At 37.9% G+C, this 23,353-nt stretch overlaps 1 protein-coding gene across 1 annotated transcript in view; it reads right to left on the reverse strand.

The window, feature by feature from the left end:
* Positions 1 to 23,353, reverse strand: part of IFIH1 (interferon induced with helicase C domain 1) — a 96,369-nt gene that overhangs the window by 49,964 nt on the left and 23,052 nt on the right. The window contains exons 3-4 of the mRNA XM_006866991.1: positions 19,055 to 19,201; positions 4,945 to 5,049 (exon numbers count right to left, since the gene is read on the reverse strand). Of these exons, the coding sequence (XP_006867053.1) occupies positions 4,945 to 5,049; positions 19,055 to 19,201 (252 nt within the window). The remainder of the gene's footprint in view (positions 1 to 4,944; positions 5,050 to 19,054; positions 19,202 to 23,353) is intronic.

Raw genomic sequence — 23,353 nt, forward strand, 5'->3', positions numbered from 1 at the left:
TTTGCGTTGAGAGGACCTGGACACTTGCCTTGTGTTGTGAAGTGCCATCGAGTCAATTCTGACCCATAGCGACCCAGTATAGAGTTTCCAGGGAGCAGCTGGTAAGCTTGAACCACCAACCTTGCAGTTTAAACGGCTTTGAAGTCTGGCGCATTAACCCACAGTGCCACACCAGGACTCCAGAGTAGTATACTACTAAGATAAAAACAGATGGCTAGATAGAGATCTCAATAATTTTCCATAATTTGGAGTTTCTGTCAAATCGAGAAGACTTGATGGGCAGTTCAACTTTAAAAGAGAAGCAAAGAGTGGATGTAGAAAAAGTGAAGCTTGGATTCAACGCGAGAGTAGCATCCAAAGACTAAAGCTGGTGAGTTCTAAGTATTCAGCCTGATTCTTATCTTACCACAGCTTCTGACAGAGGAATGCAAGAATTTATCCTCATGAGAATGAAAATAGAATTTTGTCTTCTCTGTCATCAAAGGAAGAAACTAGGTTGGCATCACTGACCCAGCAGTTAATTTCCTTTAAGAAATATATGTTTGGGTTTCTATCTGCTTGTTGTTTGTTTGGATTGGGTTCTTTTTGAAAAGTAGAATCAATTAAACCCAATGAAAATAGTATTTAAATTATACACAGGATTTGAGTAATCTTGTGCCTACCCTGTACAATAAACACTGATTAATTGTTGTTTGTTGTTAAGTGCCGTCGAGTTAGTTTTAACCCATAGCATTCCCGTATAGGGTTTCTGAGGAGTGGCTGGCAAGCTTAAATCACTGAGCTTGCAGTTCAAACTGACTTTTCAGACCAGCACATTAACCCACAGCGCCACACCAGGACTCCAAATTGATGACCCCCAAATTACCCTATGGAGTCCTGGTGTGGCGCTGTGGGCTAATGTGTCAGACTGCAAAGTTGTTTGAACTGCAAGGTAGGTTGTTCAAACTTATCAGCTGCTCCTTAGAAACCCTATACATGGTCGCTATGGGTTGGAATCGACTTGACGGCACTTAACAACAACAACAAATGACCCTACTATTTGACATTAATGGTCAAAATGAAATCAAACAGGGCTTAAGTAATACTATTCTATTAGAACTACACCATGTGGCAAATTTCAGTCTCACATTGATTTTTGACAGCTGAGTTATTCTTGGAGAGAAAAGGTCTGTCACTGCATGTGTTTGAGTCGACTAAATATTCCTTTACCTATAGTATGTAACCATGGAAAAAGACATCATTCCAGCTGGACAAACATTAATAGGCACTACCTTGAAACAGAAGTCCTGGTATGGTGTTGTAGGATAAGCACTGGACTGCAAGGTCGGTTTAAACTGCAAGGTTGGTGGTTCAAAAAGCCATTCACGAGTATTTAAAAGAAATGTTAATAATCAAATTTATCAATTTTAAAATAAGCCTGGAATAAACACTGACCTTTGGAAACCCTACACAGAGTCGCTATGAGTAGGAACTGACTCAACAGCACCTAACAATAACAACAGCAATGCCTTAAAATAGCAAGGAAAGACTTTCTAAATATCAGGCCAATGTGTATTGTCAAGAATATCACCACTTTGTAGCAGCAGCATGTATCTCTGAAAATGAGTAAGGGGGGCGAAAATTATTTCTGTAGTATACTCAGAATTTTTAAACGTTGAAAGTACGATTAATTTGAGTCCTGGTATGGTGCTGTGGATTAACGCACTGGTCTGCAAAATTGGTGTGAACCACAAAGTCAGTAGTGCAAGCTCACTAGTTGTTCCTTGGAAATCCTATACAGGGTCACTATGAGTAAGGAACCCACTTGATGTCACTTAATAACAGCAGCAGCATGAGACATTTCTAATGTTTCCAGAAAGAAACATAATATGCACTGGGCCAGCCTATGATCCTTATATACTGAGAAATGACCTTTAAATAAGGACAAAGGACAGATAAAATAAGGTTCCTTCCTGGTGTGGCATTGTAGGATCAACACTGGGCTGCAAACAACAAGATTGGCTGTCCAAACCCACCTGCGGCTCCTTGGAAACCCTATAAACAGGGTCCCTATGAGTCAGAACTAACTTGAAAATGCTTAACAACAGCAACATCAACCTTAAAGGTTACAATGTAATTCCAAGCATTAGAATATTTTCTAATAAACAATATGAGTTTAACATTCACTGATATGTGGCACTGCAGGTTAATGCACCAGACTGTGAAGTCATTTGTACTGCAAGGTTGGTGGTTCAAGCTCACCAGCTGCTCCTTGGAAACCCTACACAGGATCGTTATGGGTCAGAACTGACTCAACAGCATTCAACAACAATATATCTAAGCTCTTGTTTTTGTTTTTTTATTGGTTAAATTTTTTTCAACCTATCCTGTTCTTCTGAGAGTAAGCAATTTCAGAATTTTACTGCTCACTACGCTAAAAAATTCTTTACTGTTAAACACTTGCCCCTCAAGGGGTGGTCCTTGAATACGTGTTTGTCCTTTAAAATGTATTTACTTTTCAAAATGTATTTGCTTTTCAAAAGTAGGCTGCATTCAGATTCATCACAATTTTCACGCAACACTGAAGACTAAAATTCAGCAAATCCTTATATTTGCTAACAGCTCTAGGGAGGCAAAATGCCCTGTATGCAGAGGATATATAGACATTAAATATTTACTGAATGAATGAATATTGTTAACAACCCTTACACTTAGACAAACAAAACTTAGGATAAGGTCCAGAAACGTAAACATTAAATATTACCTTTAGTATATTCTTAGATCTAGCATCAATAGTATTTAATAGAAATGTTAATAATCAAATTTACCAATTTAAAATTAGCTTAAAATGAAAAGCAACAACAATCCACAAAAATCAGAGCATTGAATGAACTTGATAAACGTTAACTGAATTAAGTAGAAACGAATTAAACCATTTTACTTAAAATGACTGATATTTAGAGAAACTGGGTTTTCTTTATAAACTTATTCTAAGGGAGTTTAGGAGAGTTATTATGATAAAAGGAGTCCTGGTGTGGCACTGTGGGTTAATGTGCTAGACTGCAAAGTCTGAACTGCAAGGTAGATGGTTCAAGGTCACCAGCCACTCCTAAGAAACCCTATATAGGGTTGCTATGGGTCAGAACCGACTCAATGACACTTAACAACAACAACATTATGATAAAAAGACCTAAATTAGGTGGTGGGCCCCCATTTGGAAAGCTTTTAAGGCAGATACTCATTTTAATGTAGACAACTTTGTCCCTTTAGGCTTATTCTAGACCTAAATTTCTAGAATGCTCTAATAATGTAGTATGACTTGAAGTACACAATGTTTTCTGAGTGTTTTCTACTGTCACAGAACAAATTGGCAATAAAGTAATCTGCTGGCCACTCTGCAAGGCATTTATTTTTAGTTGTTATAATTTGTTCACTTTAATTATGAAATATTTCCAGCATATGGGCAGATACAAAAATATGTGTAACAGACACCCAAGGACCCATCCTACGTACATAGAAGATGTTAATATTTCACCTCAGTATTAATACACATTAAAAGAACAGAAAGTATTTGAAACCCATCAGGCTGACAAAAGTTAACACATCTGATGATGGAATTATCAGAAGTATGGAGGATTGGAAACAAGCCATTCTGTTTATTTCTTCTAGTGGGTATTACAACCAATAGAGAGAGCAGTTTGGTACATGACTACTGGAGCTTTCATTTAGTGATCAATATATTTTGCAAACTCTACTCCTATACAAGTGATGTTCATAAGAAATGGAGTTTTCAAAAGAGGGAACAAGTCCTTACAACAAGGATCATTCCCACCCCCTCCATACACAGAGTAGACAGGGATGAGCAACTTGGACATTGGCTACCCAAAATGGCGGGGGCGGGGGGAGATGCTACAAAGGCAAGAAGTGACTGGCTTACAAGCTTTCAAGAGGGAACCTAGATTCAGAGGGTGTGAAGAAAGGTAGAATCTCCACAGAGTAGTATCCAATCTGTCTAGGTAGGGCTGATGAAATGAAATGTAGATGGGTCTCTTGTGATACAATAGTGAATAATTGTTATCAGGACTGATTGTGAGGGTTGGAAATGTAAAGGTAGACCTTTTGTAACAAGAAAGGGAATGATTAACTTTTCAGTCTAGAAGCAGAGGTCCCTGGGACCATCAAGGGAGAAGAGCCGAGAGTGGGACCCTACCCAGAGAAGCAGTGATGCCTGAGATGAAGGCAGAGATGATGATGTGGAGAGATGGAGCAGTTGGGGACTTTTGGACACAGAGAGGGAGAGGGGCTGTGTGTTGATGACCGGGGGGGCAGGCTTGTAGTGTATACCTTTTGGTTGGGTGATGATGCATGGAAGGGATTGTAACCATGGCAATGAAATGATATACGATAGGATGAATGTAAAACTAATGTTCTCCCATGTAAACTATCACATAATTCATAATAAAACATTGAAAGAAAAAAAAAAGGAATGGAGTTTTTTTGTTTTATTTTGACTATACGTGTGATTTCTAGCTTTTCATTTTAAGAGGGGATCTTTTGTTATCTGTATTTATCTTCAAACTCACTGTAATGATTTTTATTTAAAATGTATTTTAAGAAAAATTAGGACTTGGGGATACATTTACAAAATATAATACAGCTTTTCAGTGCATCAAAATTAACTGAACCAGAGTTCATAAATAAAATGGATGGCATGAGTCAATGGAAAGTAGACTATGGCAGACCAAAAAGATATGTCCTGGATCAAAACTAACTGATTGTAAAAGACTTTTGTAAGTTGTACTTCCAAATAAGGTGAATGGCAAAGTTCCAAAAGTACTTCACAGTAGAAAAGAATTGCTTTAATTGCATAAATACATTAGGAAGGGTATGAACAGCCCCCATGCTTTCCACTATATGGCGTCTTATTTCACACTTTTTAAGGTTTACACAACAGTTAGGCAGTACCTGAATCACTTCCCATGGTGTCTGAATCACTGCCCATGTTGCTGTTATGTCCAAGACTTTCATCTAAGCAGCTGACACTTCCTTCTGCCAAACTTGTGTCTGATTCTGCAAAGGAAAACATTTTAAAATATTTTTTAAATATTTCTGAGAATAAACGTATTTTAACTGCACACCTCTACAGCACACAGTACATACAGTTCAATGCAAGTGGGGAAGGCACACCCAGACAATTCTGAATAAAAGGTAAGAATTTCTGGCAAGCTACAGTAAACAAAATCCACTATGGATAAGCAGCTGCCGGGTAGTGAATCAAATACGTATTATCTACTTAAAGTACTATTATGTCCAATCTGAGAGCTAGTGCAAATTTGTAAAAATGCATGTATTTTGTCCTGGTGTAGTGCTGGTGTGCCAATGTAAGATAAACATTGGACTGCTAATCATAGGCCTGTGGTTCAAACCCACCAGCAGCTCCTTGGAAAGCCTATACTGGGTCTCCCTCTATGAGTCAGAACTGACTTATATAGACCTAACGTGTCTTTTGTCATCTTCCTGAGTGTAAAATTTTGGCCCCCAAAATAAGATTCAGACACAAAAAGTATCATACAGAACTCACTGAGTTCCTTTTTATGTAAAATAACAGAGAATTAAGAATGTGTCGATGTGCTCATAGGTTATAAACAAATTGATCAACTCTTAGTTGCTAAACAAATCTACCTAACTGAGAAAGAATTTGCTTTTTGTGTGACAATCTCACTAAAGGCTATATTCACAGTTGTATTTGAAGCTTTTGTGAGATTGGAAATGATTGCTTTCTTTACTATAATTCAACAGGGTCTCTGTGAGTCAGCACTAACTCGATGGCACTTTAACCACCACCACAATAACTAAACTAAGCTTCCGTCAAACTTATTGTTAACAGCAGTGACCAGTGCACACCTTTTACTTATAAATGTGGAATCACTGCTTTAAGTAAACAAAACAAAAACAAAACCCACTGCCATCAAGTTGATTCCAACTCACAGTGACCTTTCACAAGGTTTCTGAAACTGTAAATCTTTAACTGGAGCAGAGAGTCTCATCTTTTTCCCATGGAGCAGTTAGTAGGTTTGAACCATCAACGTTGTGGTTAGCAGTCTAATCAGTGTTTGACTCATTGCACCACCAGGGTTCTCTTCTGCTTTCAGTACTCCGTATCAGTTCTTCTTGACAATTTTCCTTCCTTCATGGAAAGAATTCTTTCCTGACAACTTCTGAACATTACCAAGGACTTGTGCAACCTATTGTTAAACTAGTAAAACTAAATGAAAGGTGGTTACAAATGTTGGCTCTAGAATGCTGTTGTTGTTCTTGTTGTTAAGTGCCATGGACTCAGTTCTGACTCATGGTGACCCTATGTAGGGTTTCTGAGGAGCAGAGGGTGTGTTTGAACCATGGACCTTGCCATTCAAACTGATCTTGAGGTCAAGTGCTTATTCTACGGCGCCACACCAGGCTCTGGAATGTACGTATGTATGTTAAGTGCCTTCGAGGCAGTTCCTACCCATAGTGATCCTGTATAAGTTTTCCGAGGAGCTTCTGGTGAGCTTGAATCACCAACCTTGCAGTTCAAATGGCTTTGCAGTCTAGCGCATTAACCCACAGCGCCACACCAGGACTCCAGGCTCTGGAATAGGACTTGGGAAATCTGCCATTGACTGATAGAACCTCAGTCCCCCTTATTTAAAATGGGACTAATACCACCTACTTCAAAGGATTTGATACCCAGTAAATAATATCAGGTACAAAATAAGTTTTGTACATTAGCTTAGCATATTAGCTTAATTGCTAGTGATTTTAAAAATGAAACAAAAGTCAAAATATTGGCAGGAGTTTCATTTAATAACATTCTTCTTACACTTGATAATAATTTATATTATTTACACTTTTTATACATGATCATTTAATCCTTTACATTTATACTTCTTATATAATTATCATGTAATCCTTTAATACATTTTATTTAAGGTGGAGTACTGGTGTGATGCTATGGGTTAATGTGCTGAACTGCAAAGTCAGTTTGAACAGCAAGGTCAGCAGTTCAAGCTCACCAGCCGCTCCTTGGAAACCCTATACAGAGTTGCTATGGGGCAGAACTGACTCGACAGCACTTAACAACAACAACAACACATTAAATAACGAGTCCTGGTGTGGCACTGTGGGTTAATGTGCTGGGCTGCAAAGTTGGCTTGAACTGCAAGGTCAGTGGTTCAAGCTCACCAGCTGCTCTTCGGAAACTTTATACAGAGTTGCTGAGTTGGCACCGACTCAATGGTACTTAACAACAACAACACATTAAATAAATTATATTAAAGAAGTCTTTAGCAATTTAATGTGTATGTTATACATTCAGGGCTGGAAATGAAAATGGATGGAAGACACGGTAAGCAATCAGTAAAACGGATCTGGGAAAAGAAAATACACAACCCCTCAATACAGAACTTTTCTTCATTTTTTTTAAGTTTTTATCATGAATTGAGTGATAGTTTACATGGGAGAACATCAGCTTTAGATTCATCCTATTGTATTTTGTTTCATTGCAGTGATTACAATCTCCTCCATGCATCATCATTCAACAGCATTTGCTTCCATTCCCTCTTTTTTTTTTGGAGGGGGGGAGGGCGGATGTACTCTTCTTCATTTTTTTAACCACCTAATGTTTTCTTAAGTTTATTGAGGTATAATTTACATACCTTAAAAGTCATCCAAGTTAAGTGTATATTTTAATGAGTTTGACACATGTCTACGTTTCTGTAATCACCATCCAATTAAGAGAAAGTATATTTTATCACTCAAAAATAATTCCCTCATGCCTGTCTGTAGTCAGTCCCTTCCTGCTATCCACTGGTCAGGTTGCTGTCCCTATCACTTTACTTCATTGAGAATATCAATGTGTGGGTCCATGCAATATGTTGTCTTTGTCTGGCTTATTTAACTTAGCATAAGACCTCTGAGATTCATCTAAGTTGTTGTATATTTGAGTAATTTGTTCCTTTTTATTGATTACCAGTATTTTAAGGAAAAGTTTTGGTGGCTCAGTGGGTCAGCATTTGGCTGTTTTCATCAGTGATTTAAACCTACCAGCCACTCTGCAGAAGAAAAACATGAAAGTTTGTTCCTCTAAAGATTACAGTCTTGGAAACCCTATGTTGTTGTTGCTGTTGTTAAGTGCTGCCAACTTGGTTCTGACTCATAGTGACCCTATATAGGGTTTTGAGGAGCAGCTGGTGAGTCTGAACCAAGAACCTTGTGATTCAAACCATCTCGTGGTCCAGTACTTATCTTACAGTGCAGTGCCACATGAGACAGTTCTATTTTGTCCTATAGGGCTGCATGAGTAGGTCACATCAGCAAAAACAGGTTTAGTATTTCCAAGTTGCCTTGGTGGTAACAATGGTTAAGTGGAGGGTGGTTCAAAACCACCAGCCATTCTAAGATAGTTGTTGTTCTTTCTCAGTGTCCTGGAGTCAGTGCCAACTTATAGTGACCCTGTATAGAGTTTCCAAGGAGTGACTGGTGGGTTTGAACCACTGACCTTGTGGTACAAACCAACCTCACAGTCCAGTGCTGATCCTACAGCATCACAAAAGGACAACCTTGGAAACACTGTGGGGGCAGTTCTAATCCTTCCTATATTGTTGCTGCTAGTGGGAATCCACTGAATATCAATGGATTTTTTAGTATTCCTATAGCAGTCTGCCAGACACTCCATGGGGGGAAAAAGATGAGGTTTTCTGCTTTCATAAAGATTTACACTCTTGGAAACCCTACAGAGGGTCACTATGAGTCAGAATCAACTCAAAGGCAGTGGGTTTGGTTTGGATCTGGTTTTTGGGAGTTCCTGGGTGGCAAAAACAGTTAAGTGGTTGACAACTAACTGAAATGGTTTAATGCTTGCACCAATCCCCAAACAAAAGTACTTTGAAAGAAAGTCTTGGTGATCTGTTTCTGGACGTTCAGAGCCTTGAAAATCCTTTGAGGTGCCATTTTACTCTGATCACAAAGGGTTGCCAGGAGTTTCTTGACAACAATAAGACTGGTTCTAGGTTTTTAGTATTCTATTAAGTAAGTTTTTGTAACATTGACCTTCTAATTTGGATAGGCCTATTTAGTTCCGGAGGTACAAGATTACATACAGACAACAGCATACAAGTATGGAAGATAGCTTTCTTTTTTAAAAAGTTCAAAGAAAGCTGGTAAGAAATGTATGGAAAAATTCTCAATGGACATACATACTGTTTAAGTATATTAGCACAACATAAATATACTAATGTGAAAATACTGTGCTTATCAGTTGTCGTATATTAGCTCTAAAACTCAGATTTGAGGAATCCCTTATGATCACACGGGAAAACCTGTATATCTCAGTGAGAGATTTTAAATATGGCACTTTGCAATTCCCAGAGGTATGTCTTGTTAGAAGCTCAGAGGCGAGTGTGGGATAGAACTGTCAAGTAGAAGAGTGTTTTGGGCAGATGTACTGATGAAAAGAGAATATGATTTGTAAGGAAAAGGCAAGGTGTAAAATGAGACGGGGAAAATGTCATTGCAAAGAAAATTCTAGATCTAGAAATACAGACTATGATTTTTGAAGCAAAAAAAAGAAAAAAGAATGTTGACAGATTTTCATTTCCTGTTGTTTTAAATGTAGTAAGAGAACTGAAGACCACACCAAAATGACTGAATAATAATAAGTATTATCTAAAATCTAACATTGTATCATTATCCACTAAGTACAGTAAGAATAGAAATTATATTTTTCATTTCATTTTCAAATTACTAGCAGTTAAGCCACAAACTTAACTTACTCCATATATTGTTGCTGTAGTTGTGGTTAAGTACCGTCGAGTCGGATCTGACCCAGAGTGACCATGTATAGGGTTTCCAAGGAGTGGCTGGTGAGTTTGAACCACCGACCTTGTGGTTCAAATGACTTTGCAGTCAGTGCACTAGCTCACATCACCACACTAGGACTTTGATATACTCCTATGTAAAATTTGAGATTTCCCCAAGCATTTCTCTAACATGAAGTATGACAAAGTTATTATTTATGCAATGTGCACAAACAATTTATGAATATTAAAGAAAGTTGCTATCAAATTATAAGGATAATTTTGCTCTAACAAACCTGCAATGTGTCAGGGAAGACACTGGGCTGGGTGCTCTCATAGATATAATATAAATTACTCTTTAAACTCTCAACATCGTATTTGGTAGGCAGCATTATCACCTCAGTTTTATAGGTAAGAAACCAAAGTTCAGAGAGGTTAAAGGATTTGCCCAGATCACACAACTATTATATAGCAAGCTGGGAGGCGCCATATTCAGAAACCCAAGTCCAATATTTAAATGTTCTCTACCGAGCACTAAGCAAAGTTGATGATCGGGTAAGGTTCTGTAAGCAAGCAGGTAATCAATCCTGCATCCATAATATTAAGTAGAATGCAATGTTATTTTTTAAAACAATAGTCAGTCTCATTGGAACGTCAAATTTTCTATTCATCTTGAAGCAGAGCTTTTCTTTCCAAGAAAAAAAAAGTTAGAGATTTTCTTTGGTAATTGTTTCTTATTTAATTTTGACTTTCATTAATTTCACATGTAAAAGTCTGCACTTATTTTCAACTTTTTTTCTGCAAACTAACAAAAGAGAAATATGTTTGTCCCGTTGCACAAAATTAATTGCGATCGTTCTGCAAAACATAACTATGGAAATGAAATTGAATATGCAGCACTGTCTTCCTTTGCCATTTTAAGGGACTATAAATCGCCAGTTTTTCCACACAATCATTTTGTTTCCAAGGTAGCAAATTCGTATGCATTTTTATATTCTTTGGTGTGTTCATTGAAATAGAAGTTTAAAAAGGAAACAGCTTTGATAATAAAAGAAAATATGTCTCCCCTAATACTAAGAATACCTTCCTGAGTTTTCCTTTGCAGTCTCGCTTAAAAATTCCAAGTCATACACACACAAGTACATAAATACCCACAAAAGCAAGCTTACAAAAGTGTTTACATAATGCCAAAATTAGATCAATCTATTGAATTTCCATGGGCCCTGGTGTGGCGCTGTAGGATCAGCACACTGGGCTGCTAACCACATGATTGGCAGTTCAAACCCACCAGCCACTCCTTAGAAATCCTACACAGGGTCACTATGACTCGGAACCAACCTCACAGCACTGAACAGCAACTACAATTGAGATTGTAACCCAAGAATTTTTATAATTGATAGATAGAGGATCATCGTGTTTCCTACTTTGTACTTTTCTAAATATGTCAATCTGGACTTAAGTCTTAATGAATCAAGTCATGTGTCTGTGATTTTAAAATAGGTACGATAAAACAGAGTCAACTGCAGATAGGGTCTGCTGTGAAAAGGCCGTAAACTTTCAAGTCAAAGAGACCAAGCTTCAGGTCTGAGCTCCACCACTACTGACAAGTGACTTTAGTAATGTCTTCCTTTAAATATACAGATAGAGTTTCTACTTTCTCATGCTTTGTGAAACGATTTCTTTAGAACAAGGAAATGAATCTTAAAGACAAAAAATCATATATTCTGATAAGGTTGCTGCTTAAAGGAGTTCTAAATATTGGAATTATATAATGCATTTAATTAGGTTTTATAAAGGTGTTAGTGCCTCTAGGAAAAACATCCACACTAGCTCTGAAACAGATTAGAAAATGGTAGTCATTTAAAATTATTAAGGAAAACAAATATTTATACCAAACTCTAGTGGAATGAAGGGAAATTATATTCAGAAATAGGATTTTCTGTTTGCAAACAACAAAAAATAGCTTTGCTTACAATGATAGTGCTGAAGGCCAGTCCATTCACAGTGTGAAAAACTGCCTCATCCTGAAAATTTTACTATTAAGGCAGAAATATTAACTGGCATACACGAAATTTCATATTTAACATATCCTAAATCTTAAATACTTTAAAAATATTTTTAAACCATTCCATAACCAAAAATGTTGAAGTTAAAAAAAATTTAAACAAACCCCTTGGTAGAAGGCCTTTTTAGGTTTATTGTCATGTATTGTCTGCCCTCTGCTGGTCAATGCTATTATAACAATTGGTTGACAAGTATTGTTTATTCAAAGAGCTAAGCTATACTTTCGGAGCTTTGGTAATGTAATGGTTACGGAGTAGGGCTGCTAACCTTTAGGTCAGCAGTTCAAAACTACCAGCAGTTCCGCAGGAGAAAGATGAGGCTTACTACTCCCATAAAGATTTACAGCCTCGGTCGCTGTGAGTCAGAACCAACTCCACGGCACACCACCAACACCATGCTATATTGAGGCAGGAATGCTGGGGTGGTGCTGTAGGATACACACCAGACCACAAGGTGAGTTTGAACCACAAGGTCAGTGGTTCAAACTCAGCAGCTACTCCTCGGAAAGCCCTATACACAGTTGCTATGAGTCGGAACCGACTTGATGGCACTTCAACAATAGCATCATACTTAGGTAACATACATATTGGTTCTTCTATTCTTCTCAGGTAGTGTCCCTTCAATTCTCAGTCTACAGAACCTCTCTCCTCTTTCCCCTTTCCTAAGTGTGGCATGCAGTCTCCCTCCCAAAAAGCAGTTTTGCATTATAGTAGAACATGATGATACAAGGCTAAGGGCCTCCATGAGAATGACAGGGATGAACGCATACAGACAGCTCCTGATGGCCTAAGAATTAGTGCTTGCAAGATCCCTAAATAGTCTAATTTCACTTTTCATGGTCATTTTCTGTTTATTCTTAATTCTGACCTCATGACAGACACCAGCTTCTCCTCTTTAACTGTCCTCTGTTGAAACCATCTGTCATCGAGGCCATTCTGACCGATGGTGACCCCGCCTGTCAGAGAAGAAATGTACTTCATAGGGATCATAATGGCTGATTGTTTTGAAGAAGATCACCAGGCCTTTCTTCTGATGTGCCTCTAGGTGGACATGAACCTCCACTCTGTGGATTAGTAACCAGATGCACTAACCATTTGCACCATTTAGGGGCTCCTAGCTATCCCACCATCCTTCTACTCCAAACCCAGAATATCAAACCTAAAATTCCACCCAGAATGTCAAAGACGAGCCCTAAAGCTTCAAGCACATGTGTACAATGGGGACCACAGATAGACCCCTGGGCTCCTCAACTGTGTTTATTTCCATACTGGTAACAATGCGTATTTCTTTCTCTTTCAAACTTCTCCATCTTATTTGAGTGGAAATAGATCACTTTCATTTTCAGCTTCATGTATATGGATCTACACACACGCACACATAAACGCACACTCACATTTTGGTCTGTCAAATTTCGCTCTCTGTGCCAGGGAACATGTGTTCTTGCAGAATGGAGAGAAGCCACCTCCACCCACCTTGCACATTCTCTCCTGGATGCAAGCTTCTAGGAAATGAGTTCCTCAGATAGAAAAAGCTCTCTTCTAGAGCCACAGGCACACACAGCCTGGATGGGAGCTTCTCTGCTCCTGTTCACAGGATTTCAACTGCCCAAGTGTTTCAGCCAGAATGAAATCTGAATTGTGTGCGATAACGCTGGATGAAATGTATCATCCAGGCTCTTTAGCCTTTCGAATTGGGTCCCAACATAGGAAGAGAATTATTGTACAGGGTTGTGAAAATAACCCATCCATGGTTGGGAGAACAGATCATTCATTTACTACGAGTCAGTCATAGAGGCTGGAGGGCCTCAAGTGAAGTCAAGTTACAAGTAGGAGCAAGATGACCACATGGGAAGCAAATCTGGTAGGAAAGAGATCTAGACCTTGACAGAAAGAAGACGAGTTGGAAATCTCTCTGTCTGGTAGACACTTTTATAAGGGCTATGTGAATTAAACAAAACTTGAACAGATGTGAGGAAAGAAGTGGAAAGATACATTTAAGGGTGTCTTGCAAATGATTAACAAGCAGCTCTAGGGGCAGGGGAGCCCTGATTTATAAGTATTTGCCAATTTCCATGATGTATTATTCTTATGACTCGATGGCACTTAACAACAACAACAACATTATTCTTATCATGGCTGATTTCAAACTACCAGCATGACATCACTGAGTGGGGAGTAGGGAAAAGAAGTATATCCTCAGTCAGTTCTTGTTATCTGACTGGAAGTGGTCCCAGCATCCCACTGGAAGTTGTTGTTGTTAAGTGCTGTCAAGTCAGTTCCAACCCATAGCAACCCTGTGTAGGCTTTCTGAGGAGTGGCTGATGGATATGAACCGCTGACCCTGTGGTCACCAGAACTACATTCCACTAATTAAAGCCTGTGTTACAAACAATCTGAGATCACACATGTATTGTTAGAGTATTTTGCAATTATCTAAACAATTGTAAACTTTTTTAAGTATTCTCTCTCTGAGGCCCCCTTCTCTTTTAGGAAAAGCAGTAGTTGAAATTATTGTTGTTGTTAAGTGCCGTCGAGTCAGTTCCTACCCGTAGCGACCCTGTATAGGGTTTCCAAGGAGCAGCTGGTAAGCTTGAACTGCCAACCTTGCAGTTCAAACGGCTTTGCAGGCTGCCACATTAACCTACAACGCCACACCAGGTTATTGTCAGAGACCCCTAATTTTATAAGGACCACTGGTAGTGCTGGTAGTGTAGTGGTTATGAGTTACGCTGGTAACTTCAAGGTTAGCAGTTAGAAACTACGAACTAGCTATTCCACGGAGGAAAGATGAGGCTTTCTGAGAAACCCTACGTAGGGTCACGATGAGTTGGAACCAACTCCACGTTACACAATCACCACCCCATTATCCCTTAATAAATCCAACATCAGTCTCTCTCTTTCTTGGCTCAAAATCCTATCTGCCTTTTGGATTGCCTCACTAGTATTGCTAGTTCCCAGCAATGAATGTTAATTAAATTTAGACAAATATAGAAGTAGAAAAGATAAATGTCTCAATTCATACCAATCCTGAAGCAGTGTGGGGTGATTCTGATACACTATTATTGTATAGTACTATATTCATTATTTTTCTCACTAAGTTCTCAAATGTTATTGCACTTGTTTCTAAAGATTCTAGAACTCTCTATATTTCTCGAGGTTAGTATTGTAGAGCATTATTGCAAGGACAAATTTTGTGGCAGTTTTACAGGAATTAGTATAGACCAAATCTAAGATTGGACTTTGGTCTATAAAAAGGCAAAACAAAACAACAACAAAAAAAGCACTCTAACAGATTGGGCCAGGGAGAAAGAGGCTGTTTTATAAAGGTCAATTTTTAAACCCCTCCTACAGAACATGATCTATGCAAAATATATCCACAATATATTCCAAAGCATAATGTCACCGGATAAACCTAAGGAGTAGAACATATGGGGAAATATGAAAAAGAAGGTATTAAAGTCTGAAAACAAGCAGGTTGGTAAGCTCATTAGCTGGGGTGGAATTTTAAAATCTTCACGTGAAGGAATATATAAATCAAAATATACACATGTATTCACAGTCATGCGCACAGGGCACTCTACACTGTTACCTTATCCTGTTTCACACAGCAATAGTGGAATTTCATTCTTTATAAATGTAAAAGCACCCTCTGCTGGCCAACAGGAGGAATTTGCATTCTCTAGTACAGAAAGGAACGTTTGGGGAATTTTCTGCTCAACTCCATAAAAAAATAACTTTGTTACAAATGCAATACAGTTTATTTAGTGTGAGATTTTATTTCATTTTATTATAGAACATTAAGTTGTAGTACCTGTTGTTGGTTGCTGTTAAGTCCATTCCAACTCACACTAACCCCACTTGTTGTTGTTAAGTGTCGTCGAGTCGGTTCCGACTCAAAACGACCCTGTGTAGGGTTTCCAAGGAGCAGCTGGCTGGTGAACTAGAACTGCCTACCTTGCCAGCTGAAACTGACCTTGCAGTCTTGAGCACTAATCCACAGCACATAATACAATTTTAAAAGTACATGTAAAATAACTACTTCCTCATTTTGACAAAGGAGCAATAGAAGCCAATTAAAAATGATTATGCAACTAATTTTGCTGTAAGCTTATAGTCTCAAATAAGCCAGATATCAATAGTTGAAATCTTTTTAATAGAACTAAATGAAGGTAGGTCTTGTGTTCCTCTGATGTAATCTAGAGAAGTGTGGTTTAAAGAAGTTCATAAATGTTCCAGAATTTTCTTACTGCAAGATGACCAGTGATTTCAGGCACAGAACAATATAATCAAGCATTAAAATCTTATTAAAGTTCTGAGCATTGTTCAAATATCTTTTAGAATTTGTATTCATTTAGAAATGGGCGAGTGAAAAAACTGCCATCAAGTAGATTAGCACTAACAGTGCCCCCATACTGGGTTTCGAGACTGTAAATCTTTACGAAGCAGAGAGTCTCAACTTTCTTCCTCAAAGCATCCAGTGGGCTTGAGCCAAAGACCTTGAGGTTATCAACCCAATGGCTAACCCACAGCACCACCAGAGCTTATAGATAATATAAATCAACAAGAATAAAATAAATATCCATTAGAAAAATGGATAGGCAACTTAACAGCAAAAACTGAATGAACCTGTTTATGTCTTTCATTATATCTAATAAAATGTTTTTCACTAGAAATCAGAAAATTCAAATTCAAGTCAATGCCATTTTTTATAAAGATAGAATTGGCAAAGATTGAACAAAACAATGTTATTGTTTTTTAAGTGCTGTTGAGTCGGTTCCAACTCACAGAGACTCTGTATAGGGTTTCCAAGAAGTTGCTGGAGAGTTTGAACCGTCACCTTTCAGTTCAAATAGACCATGAGGTCTAGTGCTTATCCTACAGCACCATATGATTGTTGTTATTAAGCGCTGTTAAGTTGGTTCCGACCCAAAGCAACCATGTATGGGGTTTCCAAGGAGCATATGGTGAGCTTGAATCGCCAACCTTGCAGTTCAAATAACTTTGCAATCTGGTTCATTAACCCACAGCATCACACCAGGACTTCATATGATATCCACTATTATATAGAATTCAAGGAAATTGGCACTCTTGTGTAATGCTAACATATATGTAAATTGCTGCAAATTTCTAGAGGAAAATTTGACATGAAGTATCAAGTGTCTTAAAACAGTATAAATCATTTGACCCAACAATTGCTCTAACACGAATGAGTATGTTTTAAAGAAATAAATTGAGACGTATGTATGAAGAGTTATCTCAGCATTATTCATGATAGTGGAAATTTGGAAACATCGTAAGTGCTCAACAGTGTAAGATTAGCTAATTAAGTATAATACCTCCAAATGGTAGGATTATTATTCAGCCATTAAAAAACCATGCTGTGGAAGAATATTTAATGAACATAAGAGAAATGTCATTATATACTAGTATATACTAGTATACACATCCAGGTATAAAAAAAGATAGGAAAAGCAGATACCCAAATGTTAACTGGAATATATGCACATACATACTATGGAAATACAGTGACTTTTATTTATCTGTTTCCCAAATTTTCTGAAATGCAGATTTACTCTTTTTGGGGTAGAATATACTATAATTTTGCAGTTTATTCTGGCCCCTAGAGCCAATTGTTAAACTTTCATTATTGTTGTGAATCCAGTTGTAAAACAGTCATTACTATAAATTAAATTATGTAACCTAAAATTAAAAGCAAAGGTAATAAATGCTTTAGACTTAGCACTTCATCATTTTACTATTATTTATGCTCATGGGCTTTTATTTCTATGATATCTATATGGAGGAAATAAAGTTGGCAGAGATAAAAAGGGACATCCATTCTGGTCTTGCTACTGTGTATCTCTTTCTGTCACCATGTTCAGTGACATCATGTAGGAGGCTTGAAACCATTCTTAGTGGTCATAATTACACTGTGGAAATTGCTGTTGATAACTGCCTTCAAGTTGGTTCTGACTCACACGGACCCTGTACAGGGTTTTTGAGGAGTGGCTGGTGAGTTCGAACCGCTGACCTTGTGGGTTATACTACAGTGCCACACCAAGACATAAATGCCGAAATCTGGACTATTTTTTTCCTTTCCCCAGAGAACCAGTCAAACATTTATCAGCACAGAACCAACTTTAAGCAACTATTTCTTAGTGCTTTTGGGGAGGAGCAAGGGAAAGACAGGATTCTCCTATATAACCATGAACATTTAGAGAAAGAAAATAGTAACACTAATTTGATTCTTTCAGGGTTGTTTCATCGTCAAAAACATAGACAGGGTGGTATTTAATTCTCACACTGGTTAGTGACTCCAACTCAAGCCAACTCCAGTTTAGGATTGACCTCTCTTTTTGCAGTCTTAATCTTGGCTTCTACAACCCCTCTGAACTCTGAGATCCCATAGGCTGCAAAATAGGGCAAAAAGTAACAGCTTTATATGTTCTTAGGGTTTTAAAGGAATCAAACTAGTTACTATATTTGAAAGCATTTTGTAAATCATGAAATATAAGACAGCTGATGCTATTTAGCACATTACATATATGATGTAAAATAAAATGGAACTAAATATGCTCATATTTACAGCAAATTCATGCTGCACTAGTTTTAAAAACTTTGCTGTTGTTATTGTTAAGTGTTGTTGAGTCATTTCCAACCTATAGCGATGCTGTATAGGGTTTCCAAGAAGCGGCTGGTGAGCTTGAACGTCTGACCTTGCATTCAAACGGACTTTGCAGTCCTGTGTATTAACCCATAGTACCATACCAGGACTCCAAAAATTTTGTAGACCCAAGAAAAACAATTTTGATTTTTCTTCTCTAAAAGACTATTTTGCTTTAATAAAAAATGCTCATAAAGCCTAAAATTTCACCCCCTTTGTTTAAGAGATTATGATTTCATTAGTCAATCAGTTGATTTTTCTAGAAATAGTAATTAGGTGTGAGAACAGAGGCTCTGTAGGATAAGGACATGACTGCAAACTGCCAGGTCAGCAGTTCAAGCCCACGAGCTGCTCCTCAGGAGAAAAATGAGGCTTTCTACTCCAGCAAAGATTTACAGCCTCAGAAACCCTATACAGGATAGGTATGAGTCCAAACCAACTTGACAGCACTTAACAATAACATCAATAATTAGGGTACTTAAAATGCTCATAATAATACGTGTTTCAAATACCTGAAACTATAGAGGAATCTGCAAAAGATGATTCTGATGAATTATTTTCCATTTCCCTGCCCATTATCTGTGAACTTAGGTGATCGGTGGAAGAAAGAAGTGGCTCTTTAGGTTCAGCACCATCTCTTTGTGAAAAATCCTCAGTATCTATGAATAAAAGCATTAGAAGCAAATATTAGTACAATGTACATTTCATTTATATATATATACACACACACATGCAATACACGTAAATATTATTGTTATCTTCAAACAAAATGGGAGTTCCTAGTAGTTCAAACTCACCAACTGCTCCTCAGAAACCCTATACAGGGTTACTATGGGTCGGACTGACTCAATGGCACTTAACAACAACAACAATAGAAGCTTGTCTCAATATATTTGTTTTCTTTGAAATTATCTTTGAATTATCAGAATGTACTTAAAACTTTTATACAACATAAATGGCTGCTATTGTTTTGGGGGAATCCTTGTGTGGAACCATGGGATAATGCACGGCTGGTTTGAACTGAAAGGTCGGCAGTTCAAATTCACAAGCCACTCCTCGGAAATTCGGTACAGGGTCACTATGAATCAGGACCAACTCAATGATACTTAAAAAACAACAACAGATTGCTGTTTGGAAGAAAGACCAAGTAAAATGCTTCCATGATGAGTATAGCCAAGAAAAGCCAAAGAGGCAATTCTAACCCTATTATATGGGGTAGCTATGAGCCAAACACAACTGAATGACACACTAACAACAACAGTAATCATTGCTATTTTGAAATTAATGATGAAGTAAAAAGCAGAACAGAAAATTTCAAAGGAATTGAGAAGACAAAGTCAAGTATTATAATGAAATGTGCAAAGCCCCGAGGTTAGAAAATCAAAAGAGAAGAACATGCTCAGCATTTCTCAAGCTAAAAGAACTGAAGAAACAATTCAAGCCTCGGGTTGGAATAGTCAGGATTCCATGGGCCAAATGAGCCCTCGTATGGTGCTGTAGGATAAGTAATGGGCTGGTAACATCATGGTTACCAGTTCAATTACACCGATTGCTCTCAGAGACCCCAAACAGCCTTGCTATGTGTTGGAATTGATTCAAAGTCACACAACAACAATAACAACAATTTGGGCAGAATATTGAAGAAAACATCAAAAGAAGATGGAAAGAATACACAGAACCACTATACCAAAAAGAACTGGTTAATGTTCAAACTTTTCAACAGGTAGTATATTATCGAGAACTAATGGTACTGAAAGAAGGAGTCCAAGCTGCATGCTCTAGGGATTGAATGAACATCAACTGAACTGTTTTAACAAACTGATGCTGTACTGGAATTTCTCACTTGTCTAATCCACGAAGATATCCATATTTGTACCCATTCCAAAGAAAGGTGACCCAATGAATTGCTGAAATCACAGTATTAATAATATCACATTCAAGTAAAATTTTGCAGAAGATCATTCAAAAAATGATTGCAGCACTACCTCGACAGTGAGCTGCCAGAAAGTCAAGGCAAATTCAGAAGCGGATTTGGAATAAAGAATGTCACTGTAAATGTCGGAAGGATCTTAGCTGAAAGTAGAGAATACCAGAAAGAGGTTTAACTGCGCTTTATTGGGGTCCTGGTGTGGCATGGGTTAATGCACTAGATTACAAAGTGGTTTGAACCACAAGGTCAGCAGTTCAAGCGCACCAGACACTACTCAGAAACCCTATACAGGGTCGTTGTGGGTCAGAACCGACGTGATGCCACTTATCAATAACAATTGACCATGAAAAGGTGTGGATCATAACAAACTATGGATAACATTGGGAAGAATGGGAATTCCAGAACACTTGTGTTCGTGAGAGACCTGTATAAAGATCAGGATGCAGTCGTTAGAACAGAACAAAGAGATACTAAGTGGTTTAAAATCAGGAAAGGTGTGTGCCAGAGTTGTACCCTTTCACTATGCTTATTCAACTTGTATGGTAAGCAAATAATCCAAGAAGCTTGATTATAAGAGAAGAATGTGGTACTATGATTGGTGGAAGGCTTAGTAACAACCTGTGATATACAGAAGACACAACGTTGTTTGCTAGAAGCAAAGAAGCACCCTAATGTATAGAAATGTATTTTTGGTCCTCACAACCGGACCAAAAATAACATTATGATAAATGAAGACGACGTTCAAGTTGTCAAAGGCTTCATTTTGCTTGGATCCAGATCCAACACTAATGAAAGCAGCAGCCAAGAAGCCAAACAACATATTGCATTACACAAAGCTGCTGCAAAAGACCTCTGTAAAGTATTAAAGAGAGAAGATATCTTTGAGGACTAAGTTGTACTTGACACATGTATGTTAAAGTTGGCCATTGAGTAAGGAAGACTGTAGAATTGATACATTTGAATTATGGTGTTGGCTAAGTATACTGAAAATACCATGACTGCCAAAAGAACAGAGAAATCAGTCTTGGAGGAAGTACAACCAGAATGCTCCTTAGAAACAAGCATGGTGAGATTTCATCTCTCGTACTTTGGACTTGTTGTCAAGATGGACCAATCCCTGGAGAAGGACATTATGCTTAGTAAATTGGAGGGTCATGGAAACAGAGGAAGATCCTCAACAAGATGAACTGACATGGAAGCAGCAACAATGGACTCATAACAATTGTTAGGATGGCGGTGTTTTGTTTTGTTGTGCACAGAGTTGCTATGAGTCAGAAATGACTTGATGGCACCTAACACCAACAGTAGGAGTCCTGGTATTGTGCTGCCGGTTAATGTGCTGGACTGCAAGGTCAGTTTGAACTGCAAGGTTGTCAATTCAAGCTCACCAGCCCCTCTTTGGAAACCCTATACAGGGCTGCTATGAGTCGGAACTAACTCAATGGCACTTAACAACTGCAAGGTTATGGAGTCCTGGTGTGGTGCTGCAGGATAATGCACTGGGCCCTAAGGCTGATTTGAACCAAAAGATCAGTGATTTAAACACACCAGCCACTCCTCAGAAACCTTATACAGGGTTGCTATGAGTCAGAACTGTCTTGACAGCACTTAACAACAACTGCAAGGTCAGAGGTTCAAAGCCACCAGCCACTCCTGGAGAGAAAGATGAGGCTCTCTGCTCCCATAAAGATATAGTCTTGGAAACACAATAGAGCATTTCTACTTTGTCCTATACAATTGTTATGAGTCAGAATTGACCAGAGCGCAGTGAGTTAATAGAGATTTATCTGAATATACTTAAACATTCTGACATTTTAAAAAGCTCAGAGCATGACTTTTTACATGACCTAACAATTTTATTTTTAACATGTACATGGTACTAATTATTTGTAATGCCTATTAAGTGCAGTGGAGTCAGTTCCAACTTATAGAGAACTCCACTTATATAGGGGTTCTGAGGAATGGCTGGTGGGTTTAAGCCACCGACTATTTGGTTAACAGTGGAGCTCTGATAGCTTAATGGTTACAAATCGGGCTGATAATCTCAGGGTCAGCAGTTCGAAACTACCAGGTGTTCCATGGGAGAAAGATGAGGCTTTCTGCTCCCGTAAAGATTTATAGTCTCAGAAACCTTGTACAGAGTCGCTGTGAGTCGTAACTGACTCGACGGCACATAACAACCACAACCACCATTGCTTATCCTACAGCATCACATTAGGACTTCAAAGTGAGATGATTTCTTATCTGACCATCACCTTTTAGGAAGCAACGGACTTATTATATAATACAAAATTATATTTAGACTTAATTATTGTAAATAAAAATTTGGTAGCTTTTTATCTTTAACTTGTGTTCTTATCATTTTGTTTCCTTGGTATATGTTCCACAAAAAGTATATATCTGCTTTAACGTCAGCCTAAGTTCATGTATTCTGAATTCCTAGGATTTGAGGTTAACAGTCCAGAGCCTATTCTACAGTTATTAGTGCTTGTGAATTCTGACTGGTGGCAATGCCTTATGTTACTTACATAAGGTTTTCTTGGCTATAGTTTTTTTATATTATTATTATTATTAAAAAAACCTTATTGTGAATTGAGTGATAGTTTACATGGGAAAACATCAGTTTTGTACTCATCCTATCGTATTTTGTTTCATAGCAATGATTACAATCCCTTCCATGCATCATCATTCAACAGTATTTGCTTCTATTCCATCTGTTTTTTGTTTTGTTGTTTTGTTTTTGATGTACACAAAAACACTCAGAAATATATAATCATTTAAACAGCTGAAGGGCACATTCTATAAGCCTGCCTCCTGACCCCCAGCACCCAGCCTTTCTCTTTTCATGAGTCTAGAGTCCTCAGCTGCTCTATCTTTCCAT

This window comes from Chrysochloris asiatica, unplaced genomic scaffold, assembly GCF_000296735.1.
Source record: "Chrysochloris asiatica unplaced genomic scaffold, ChrAsi1.0 scaffold00099, whole genome shotgun sequence".
NCBI lineage: Eukaryota > Metazoa > Chordata > Mammalia > Afrosoricida > Chrysochloridae > Chrysochloris > Chrysochloris asiatica.